This window comes from Eumetopias jubatus, unplaced genomic scaffold, assembly GCF_037043125.1.
Source record: "Eumetopias jubatus isolate StellerSeaLion01/CBP00866 unplaced genomic scaffold, mEumJub1_p1.0 scaffold_1, whole genome shotgun sequence".
NCBI classification, from domain to species: Eukaryota; Metazoa; Chordata; class Mammalia; order Carnivora; family Otariidae; genus Eumetopias; species Eumetopias jubatus.
In genome coordinates, this window is record NW_028274807.1 from 102,204,222 (window position 1) to 102,215,238 (window position 11,017).

The 11,017-nt window shown below is 34.3% G+C and overlaps 1 protein-coding gene across 2 annotated transcripts in view; it reads left to right on the plus strand.

The window, feature by feature from the left end:
* KPNA4 (karyopherin subunit alpha 4) overlaps positions 1-10,375 on the plus strand; it is a 57,644-nt gene extending 47,269 nt beyond the window's left edge. For both annotated transcript variants that reach the window (XM_028103114.2, XM_088025606.1), the window contains exons 14-17: positions 1,536-1,607; positions 2,816-2,978; positions 5,468-5,562; positions 8,392-10,375. In XM_028103114.2, the coding sequence (XP_027958915.1) occupies positions 1,536-1,607; positions 2,816-2,978; positions 5,468-5,562; positions 8,392-8,490 (429 nt within the window). In that variant the 3' untranslated portion in view covers positions 8,491-10,375. The remainder of the gene's footprint in view (positions 1-1,535; positions 1,608-2,815; positions 2,979-5,467; positions 5,563-8,391) is intronic.
* Positions 10,376-11,017: the final 642 nt, after the last annotated feature.

An 11,017-nucleotide genomic window follows, 5' to 3' on the forward strand; every position in this document is an offset into this window, starting at 1 on the left:
CTACTCCACTTTTAAGATTTCCTTGAGGGGTTTTGTCTTTAGGATGTATTCCATCAGTGATATACTTAAAAATGATCTGTCACTTGAAATAATTTTTCTATATGTGATTAGCTCACCAACTTGATGTATACAGTTACGTTACTTATTTCTTTTTTCTTTGGGGAAATTAGTATTTTTTGTTTTTTGTTTTTTTTTAAGATTTTTATTTATTTATTTGACACAGAGAGACACAGCGAGAGAGGGAACACAAGCAGGGGGAGTGGGAGAGGGAGAAGCAGGCTTCCCACTGAGCAGGGAGCCCGATGCAGGGCTTGATCCTGGGATCCCCGGATCATGACCCAAGCCGAAGGCAGACACTTAATGACTGAGCCACCCAGGTGCCCCTGTTTAGGGTTTTTTTGGCATATATGTAAATTTTGCTGTATAATGTCATCCCCTCTCTGTAAGGATTGTACCATTTTACAATCCTACCAGCCTCACTGATAGATATTTACATTTTATCAGTCTGATACATAAAAAGATATCCCACTACAATATTTTTATTCCTCATATTTATATAGGTTTTTTCTTAATTGTAAGCATTTTTCCAGGTTGCTAGTCGTCTTTATATTTAACAACAGGTTATTATTCCATTCAGCAGATTTATTGTAATTAGTAATTTATTCCACTGTTGTTGAGAATTCTGGTTGCTTTTACTTTTTGACTAGTATGTGCTACTAAGATGATACCTAGAAAGATACATATTTGTTTTAAATTATTTTCTTGGTAAGTTCTCAGAGATTCTCACCTTTGAGAACTTCATATAATTATTAAATGTATTACTAAGTATATTACTAAGTCATATATATGACTTTTTAAATGATTTTTAAGTATATTTTTTTCAATTTATATTTGAAAGGTAATGTAGGAGGGTGATGTTTTTATTTTTTATTTTTTTTTTTAAGATGTTAATTTGAGAGAGAGAGCACATGAGATGGGGGGAGGGTCAGAGGGAGAAGCAGACTCCCTGCCGAGCAGGGAGCCAGATGTGGGACTCGATCCAGGGACTCCAGGATCATGACCCGAGCCGAAGGCAGTCGCTTAACCAACTGAGCCACCCAGGCGCCCCGTGGTGTTTTTATATCATAGTCTCATTTATGGTGGACATTATCATTTTTAAAACCTTGTTTTGTGTTTAAAAGGATACTGGATATTTCTTTGATTAAAGTGAAATGTACGTTTTCCTTTTTATTTATTTATTTTTACTGCTTTTATTTTATCACTGACTTCATTTAATCTGATTTCACTGAACAGTAATACCAAGTCAGTTTGTTTCCAGGAGAGTTTGCAAAAGGGAGTCTACAATTGTTTAGAGTAAATTGTTGTTTTGTTTTGTTGAGGGTAAATTGAATTCAAAAGCTTCTCTGAAGTAAAAATTAGGTATGCACATAGAAAGGCTAGAAAAAACCTGGGGAAATAAGCAGTTGAAAGTCATTTCAGATGACATTTTTCCCCAATTTAAACTATATTGCAATTTGTATCCTTTGCTTTTACAGGGGGATTTTGGCACTCAGAAAGAAGCTGCTTGGGCCATAAGTAACTTAACAATTAGTGGGAGGAAAGATCAAGTAAGTTCAGCTCTTATTTATTTCTCAAAACTGGTAAAATAACAGTACAGATAATTTAAGATTTAGATTTCAGGTAAATTGGAACTTAAAATAATAGCAAGATAACAGGCGTTCTGTGATTTTTTTTTTTTCCCCAATATAAAAGTGTCACCTTGACTTCCTTTAGTTATATTTTATAGATGAGAAGTGTTAACACCATGTTGGCCTACAAAAATTTTCTAATCCATGGTAAGATCAAAACATACGTAGTCAGGGGTTTATTTATTTATTTATTTAACGGTATTAAGAAAAAACAGGACTTTTTAGCATAATAGGGCAGAATGAAACATCACAGATTCTCGTAACAAATTAACACCAACAAAAAAAAGAACACAAACAGCAACAAAAATTTACCAGCAGCAAAGCAAGGAACTAATGTAAACCAAAAGACTGGGTCTAGGAATTAGGGAAAGGGATGTAAGGAGCATAGGGTGTAAAGTTTAAAGAGGCACTCATTCTGGAGTTGTGTGGGTGACAAAGCTTAACGTTGTGCCAACTGGCAAAAGAAAATGAGTTTTAAAAGTTTCAGATAAATTTCACAGATAGGTAAAAAGGGTGAATTTAGAGCTGATAAACAATAAGCTGATAATTGTCACAGATAAGCTATAGACTGGTGGTGAGCAATGAATCCACTTACATATGAATACAGAGCAGAATGTATACATAGTACATGGAAATGACGATATAACAAAATATAAAAATTATAGAAAAATACTGCAAAAATATTATAGAACTAATTGAACAGTGAATTGAAGGTGGCCACGTATTTGAGGATTGAATACTATAACATTGAACAGTTGTAGCTTTAAAAAAAAAAATCATCCATCCTCTTTACAGATTTTGTAATTTTTTAATCTTAAAGGGGAGGAAGGGGCCTTTGAAGAAAGCACTCCTTACGGCAGATGTTTCATATGAAGTTGAGTGATTCCTTCATTTTCACTTGTTTTTTTCCTAAGTTAAAGAAAACACTACATTAAAAGGAGAAGGAATCTCATAGTAAAATAATTCTAACAAAATAATAAAATAATCTAATGTGGTCTAACATAATGTGAAAGGTGAGGTCATGTTTCCATATTCAAACTTTTAAAGTCAAAATTACTTCAGTGAGATCATATGGTACACCAACAAAATTCTCTTGTTTATTTTGTCATGGTGGTTTTCTTCTTCAGGTGGCCTATCTAATCCAACAAAATGTTATTCCACCTTTTTGCAACTTGCTGACTGTAAAAGATGCACAAGTTGTGCAAGTAGTACTTGATGGACTAAGTAATATATTAAAAATGGCTGAAGATGAGGCAGAAACCATAGCCAATCTTATAGAAGAATGTGGAGGTAAGTTTATTATAAGCTATTTCACATTTTAATGTTCTTTTTGTAACTGCCTTTATTTTCTGACTAATGTAGCACTTCTGTATTTTTCTGTCTTAGATTATCAAGTAACAGAATAAAGTAAATACTATATTCTATATGTACAGTCCTGCTCAGCTTCTTGCATATGCTTAGGTAACTGAATTGCTGCCATGTATTGAACAGGCACTGTGCTAAGGTACTGGGAAAACAGTGGTAAACAAGACACAGTCCTTGCCCTCAAGGCATGTAGTTTAGTCATGAAGATAAATATGAACTGATTTAATGTGCTAATTACCCTAATAGAAATGTACAACAAAATGAAATACCTGGAAGAAGCAGGAAGTGACACCTGAGCTGGATTTTGAGAGATGAATAAGGATTAATAAAGTAAAAAGGGATGAGAGGTGTTCCAGGCAGAGATAACACCATGAGCAAAGTCTGAGGTGAGACCTAGCATTCAGCAAATTATAAGTATAGTTCAGTGTTGCTGAATCACAAAAGTATGGGGTAGAAACTGCCTAAATATGAGGCTGGAGATACTGCCACCAGCCAGGCCCCTGCAGTCTTACAAGCTTGGTAGCACAGCAGATTCTTTATTCTGTCATGCAGTTTCCAAATCTGATTCTGTGCCAGAGTCACACAGAGTATAAACAGCATGGCTTCGCTTTCAGCTGTTATTACCATGTAGATAGAACATGGAAGACTCAGTTGTAGCTGTGGAACAAAATGTAAATGTTACCAACCCAGATAAGCACAAAAGGAAGGGTATGTGGAGAAGTAAATGAAAAGAGAAGTAACTATAAGAGTTGGAGAACCATATCTTCAATTTGCTTAGTGAAGAGTTCGGAGGCTTGAAAGAAAGAAGTATTTTTAAAGTTACTAAAGTGATAAATAGAGCAACAGAAAACATGAAACAATCAAGTTAGGAACAGGAGATAGAGAATAGAGAACCTAATTGGGAAGTTGAGTACCAGAAAATTTAAAACAAGTATAGTTTAAAATACATAGTTTTAAAATTTTTACTACTTTTTTTCCCCACATAAACATTTTAATTATTAAAAGTGTTATTTTTATATATGAAAATTAAAATCCAGATCTGAGCCTTGCCCTCATCACTGGAGGTAAGGCTAGGAATCTGTATCTTACAAGCTTCCCCAATGAATTCTGCCCCAGGGTGTTAGAAAGCCATTGAAAGATTTTACCTAAGGGATTGGTATGTTTAAATGGAGCATGGATATCAGGGAAGTGAGACCGTTGGAGACAAGAGGCAGGAAACCAATTAGGACAGTATATAGCGGTTGGGCCACAATAAATGATGACAGGATTCAAGAAATAGATAGACTTTGAGGTTTTTGAGATTTGATGATAGAGTATTGAGGGAAAGGGGAACTTACTAGGCTTTCTCTCCAATTTCAAGTTGTTTATTATCACAAAGTAAGAATACATTAGAACGAATAGTTTGAGGGAAAGGCAAGTAACAAATTGTGTTTGGACATTTTGAGTTTTAAGTACCCATGAAACATCTGGTGAAATTATCACACAGGCATTTTAATTTTATGTTTCTGAAGCCCAGAAAAGAACAAGTCCTCACCTTATCATAGTGGCTAAATTCTTTTTTCTTTTAAGATTTTCTTTTTAAGCAATCCCCACACCCAACATGGGGCTCAAACAACCCCTAGATCAAGAATTACGTACTCCACTGACCAAGCTAGCCAGGAGTCCCTAGCTAAATTCTTTTTTACTTAAGGCGGGCCCACTAAGTAGTGTGTATAGAGTGAAAAATGAGCCCAAAACAACTTCTCCCATGTTAAGGAATAGAGATAAAGAACAACACTCATGAAAGGGCAATTTCACTTTACTTCAGAAGCCTTAAAATTATTATTCCTGTAAAGCAAAACAAGATGCAATTTGCATATCCAGTTAAATTTATATATTCTTTTTAATGTTTCTGCCTATGATTTAATAGGCTCAGTGTTTATAGGGACGATTCCCCTTTCCCCTGAAACACTGTGATTGATCTTGATCATTTCCCATAATACTTAATAGATGTCTTAACATTCATATTTATTAATTACCAGTATTTTCATTGTTTTTATACATGCTCATTAGAAAAACTTGGCAGAGGCTAGAAAGTAGAAAGAATCTGCTTTTAACTTGTAACAAACAAAAGTAATCCATGTTATTATTCCTTATAAACGTTGGTTATATAGTACTCTGCTGAATAGAGAGGGGTCCGTTGCTTGCTTAAACATTTATATGCATTTAAACACTCAGGTTGTTAACTTTTTAAGATAAATAATGCTATATCTTTGTGCATAAAACCTTTTTAAGATTCACCTTTAGAATAGAGTCCCAAAAATCATAGATTTGCAGTCCAAAAATTGGGAATATGTGGTCCCAAGATTATTGTAAATTTTTTGTTCTTACATTTTAAATATTACCATTGTTTCACTTCATAAAATTTCTTGCAGGACTGGAGAAAATTGAACAGCTTCAAAATCATGAAAATGAAGACATCTACAAATTGGCCTATGAGATCATTGATCAGTTCTTCTCTTCAGATGATGTATTTAATAATTTTATAGTTTTCTTAGTTTTATGTATAAACATAAGTCTAGAAATAATATAAGCTAGGACATACATTTTTTCGAATGGAATTAAAATAATGTCACTTTCAGAAACAAATATTTTAATATTTTAAAGTCTGTCAGGTCATTTTAAAAAGTAGTTACTGTTTCTAAGGGCAAAAAATAAGGATTTTTTTTATTTTTTACAGATTTATTGCCATTAATAGTTAAAAATAGAATGAGGACTTTTTATTTTACAGGAATGCTGAAAGGTTTACTTGTAAAATAGCTTTTTTTTTTTTTATCTTGTAACTGGAAGTTTGTACTTTTTGACCACCTTCCTCCACTTTTCTCTTCCCCCACCCCTCTACCCATGGTAACCACAAGTTTGATCTTTCCTATGAGCTTTTTTTCTTTTTTAAGATTCCACATGTAAGGGCGCCTGGGTGGCTCAGTTGGTTAAGCGACTGCCTTCGGCTCAGGTCATGATCCTGGAGTCCCGGGATCGAGTCCCGCATCCGGCTCCCTGCTCAGCAGGGAGTCTGCTTCTCCCTCTGACCCTCTTCCCTCTCGCGCTATCTCTCATTCTCTCTCTCTCAAATAAATAAATAAAATCTTTAAAAAAAAAAAAAAAGATTCCACACGTAAGTTAGATCATACAGTATTTGTCTTTCTCTGTCTGACTTATTTAACTTAGCATTAAATGCCCTCAGTGTTTATACTTGTTGTTGCAAATGGCAGGATTTGCTTTTAGTCTTTATGATATTCTACTGTGTATATATACCACATTTTCTTTATCCATTCATCTGTTGGTGGACATTTAGGTTATTTCCATGCTTTGGCTATTGTAAATAATGCTACTGTGAACCTAGGGGTGGAGATGTCTTTTCAAATTAGTGTTTTCATTTCCTTTGAATGTATTCCTAGAAGTGGAATTGTTAAATAATCATATGATAGTTATATTTTTAATTTTTTTGAGGATCCTGCATACTGTTTTCCATAGTGGGTATACTAATTTAAAGTCCCACTAACAATGCACAAGATTTCCCTTTTCTCCATATCCACACCAGCATTTGTTAACTCTTGTCTTTTTAATGATGGCCATTTTAACAGGTGTGAGGTAATACCTCATTGTGGTTTTAATTTGCATTGCCCTAATTACTAGTGATATCGAGTATCTTTTCATGTACCTATTCACCTTTGTATATCTTTTGGAGAAATGTCTGTTCAGCTCTTTTGCCCATTTTTTTTTTAAGATTTTATTTATTTATTTGACAGAGAGCGAGACCGCGAGAAAGGGTTGAACACAAGCAATGGGAGTGGGAGAAGGAGAAGCAGGCTTCCCGCTGAGCAGGGAGCCAGATGCGGGGCTCAGTCCCAGGACCCTGGGATCATGATCCAAGCCGGAGGCAGATGCTTAACGGTTGAGCCACCCAGGCGCCCCTGCCCATTTTTTAATTGGGTTGTTTTTTTGCTGTTATGAGAAGAATTTTTTTGACACTGGACAAGTCAGGGTTTATTTTCACTTGATGTCTTTACAGTTCTCAAATTGTATTTTAATAGCATATTTATAAACAAAACAGTGATACTGGTATATCCTATAATAAATCCTTTATGACAGTAGTTCATCCATATTTGAAGATATTGTCACTGTTACTTTTAGTAGGTGACCAAAAATAAATTTGAATTTCATAAAATGGAAACAGTAAATCATCAAGAAAGATAGGTTACCATATAAGGTAAGGTGTAGTATACAAAAGTATCTTCATAGTATATGGTAGTTGAAATTAAAGTATTAACTTATTTTTAATGTTGCTTCTTTGGAGAAGTAAATCTAAAAGCCATTATTCCTTAGAAAATTATGATTAGATACAGCCACCAGTGGATTTTTTGATAATTCTCAACTTTTCAAAAAATAATTCATATACCCCAAACTTTTCCACATTATCAAAAAAGAATGGAATGTTATTAAATATTTTCTTAAGTGTATATGATTTGAACATTAACCTGGGAAAGACAGTACTGGAAAAGAAAATTTGTGGCCTGTTTACTTACAGATGACCAAGCTAAGTCCTATTTAGAATATAATGCTAGTTAAATCAATCAGAAATAAAATCCAGGAAAACATACTACCTTAAGGGTAGCTTTTATCACATGTTCTAAAGTTGGATTTTTGGAAGTCCTAATTGGCAACTATAGATATACACAAGACCTTATGATTTCTAATAACTTAACATGAAGTTCTCTGTTAATCTCTTACATTGTGAAAAGAATAATTCAGATGATATGCATATTTATAGGAACTGTACTATATAGGTCAGTGATTTTTGTGGTATTTCAAAAAAGAACCCCTAGATATAAAGTATATAGAATATTATTCATTATAGCACAGCTATTATTTTACCGTTCTAAGCCCAAATGTCATTTGTCTCCAGTTGCTAGTTAAAAAATTAACTAAAGACTACATTTACTCTCCAAAAGTGACAGCATTAAGTTTTTTAATGTCATCAACTTTTATCTATTTGCCCAAGTAAAAGGGATATTATAGTGAGTATCCTCTCAGTTTGAGATGTAGGACCATCTCCAATTTGTTACTTCTATGTCACTCTTTTGGAAGATACCTATCTTGCGTATTCTCTCGTTTCTTCTCATTTTGGTGTCCTGTAAGAAAAAGCCTTTACGAAATGTTTCAGCTTTGTAAAGAGATGGTAGGACAGTGTTGGCTTTCATCATCTCTCTCGTACTTTTTTTATGGAAATGAGAATATTTCTATAATGTTATTTATGTAATCTTTAAAACTAATTATCACTTTTTCTTTTTTCCTTTAGATTGATGAAGATCCTAGCCTTGTTCCAGAGGCAATACAAGGTGGAACATTTGGTTTCAATTCATCTGCCAACGTACCAACAGAAGGGTTCCAGTTTTAGAAAGATGTTGTGGAAGTTAGGTACAATGCAGCACTGAGATATATATATATATATACATATATATAAAAAGGTTTGATCCATCAAGCTTGGCTCATGGGATCTGCTGCTGCATTAAATCGGGAAAGAAAATGTGAAGATTTCATTTGGAATCACAGAAAATGCCCAAATGAGGTCAAGATGGCGAGTGGGTGCGAGTGAGAATGAGTGGCAAAATGTAACGAAAACTTTACATGAATGCTTATTTAGGTTGTTCAAAGTAAAAAGGGCTACAGGTCACAGATCTTCAGTGCCTGAGAAGGAACATTGACTTACTGTGTATCAATTGAGGGGAGAGTGCAGTACTGTCATCTTCAAGCCTTGTAAGCATAAAAGAGGATGCGATGCCCAAATAAGTCAAAGGGAAACGAGCCCAGGCCTTGCTATGAAGCAATGTGTGAGTGGACAATGTTGAATGAATGTCTGGCTCAGTGACAGGGAGTCAGGTTCATCTTTCAAATCTAGGGCTCTTCACTCATGAAGCAGACTCCTAGTCCTGGAGTGACTGTGTACGAGAGTATGGTTGTGGTGCTGTATGTGAACGCATGCAAGCTTGATTCGCCTTCAGGGGGCTGATAACAAACCTAGTAAATCATCAAAGTGAGATCATAAGTGTTAATGTACACTGGACATGAAAACAAAGACCGGTTTAGCAGCAGACATTGGTTTACTCTGCAGCCTGTGTTTTCTATTCCCCGTCTTCCCTTTACCCACCCCCCTCCTTTTTTTTTCTTTTTAGTTTTTATTTACTTTACCTAGTATGGCTTTTTAGTTGCTTCTCAAGTCAGAAAACTTTTCAGGAAGGTTTCCCTGTGCATTTGCACCAGATGAATGTTTGATGCTATGAAAAGCTTTCCATATCATCAGAACTAATTTGTGTAGATTTTTGCATGAAAAAAAATCATAAATTTCCCTCAAAATAGACTGTGTTGCAGTACACAAGTTGCCATAATAGTATAAAACAGTAAAATGTGCTTTAAAAAGCCATTCTTTTCATTTTCAGAGATAACATAAAGATCTTTGCATGAGGTAAATCTACAGCATAGTTCATTTTTAGATTTTGTTGAGTCCTGTAAAGAAGAAGAAGAAAAAAGTTTCAGTTGTGGTAGAATACCGTGCTGTGTTTAAATGTTAACTTGTTTTCAAACTTTGTTTTCTATGAAAATGATATGGAAACTTCTAAAATGGAATTTGGTGCATATGTACTGCTGAATAAAGACCGATGAAGAGGTTTGAGTAGATGTACAAATCAAGTAATGGTTTGAACACCTTTAATAATATGCCTAATCTGTTCAATTGTTTTAGAATCTTTTTATCTTAGATGTAGGCAGCCATGAACAATCTATTTTGAGCCACTTTAGGGAGAAAACTTTGTATTTTTAAAACTTGCATAAAAGTTATGCAAGTGGTTTTTATAAATTGGAATAATACCTCAGTTTTGAGGTTATGCACACTAAATTAAATGTGACATAAATTAATTTGTACAAAAAGAACTCTTTATAAGGTGGCTCATTGTAGGAAATCCTGTGCCTTCCCCTTTGAGCACAAGTGTTGCATGAACAACAGTTTGCTATAAGAAACATACCAGATTAGCCACCATTAGCATCTATATCTACTTTGTGTTTAAAATCAACTGGTAATTCTGAAACACTGTAGAATGGATAAAAATTATTTTGTGATCATAACTCTTTGTTGAACTAGAGTATTTTTGCAGCATTCCTTGTCATCAGAAACATGGTTAAAGTTAAAACTAGAAGCAGCAGAAAACTAGCTTGTAAAATTTATCCAAGTAGAATGCAGGCTAGGCTGTCTTGGGGAAATAAACATTAAAACTTAAAGCAATGTTTTACATGGGGTGTGTGTGTGTGCTGTTTGGATTTTAATATATAAATATAAACATAAAGTTAGAGTATGAATCAATGGCTTATTTTAGATTGTCCTTAAGCTTTTGACCTAGAACCGATGTAACAGAAGGAATTTCTTAAGTTTGGAACTTTCAGTATAGACATATTAATATTCTAACCCACTGAGTCTGTTCAGGTGACACTGTCTTTGCTTCTGCTTTCTCCCTGTCCAGCCCAAGATTTGGCCTTCCTTTATTCTTCTAGCAAAATGGACTGAGAGAGACTACTTGAACTATATTTTACATATTACTATAACCTCAGCACATGGCTACAAGTGGCAGATTACGTACAAAGCTTGTTTTTTTACAGAAGGCTTAAATTAACAGAAGTTGACCATAACAGTATTTTGTATAATCCATGTTTCTTAGTAAATAGATCTAGCTCAAAGTAAGGTTATAATAGGCCAAATGATTTTATAAAATAGTTAACCCTATCATACATCCAGTTGTGGATGATACCAACATCTGTGAATACAAGGGCTACCTGATGGTCTAAATATTTCATTTCTACCTGTGGTCTCTTACAGGACATTGATTTTGTAATAGAATGCTTGGAGGGATCTTTTGTTGCCTGAAATTTGTTTCAGC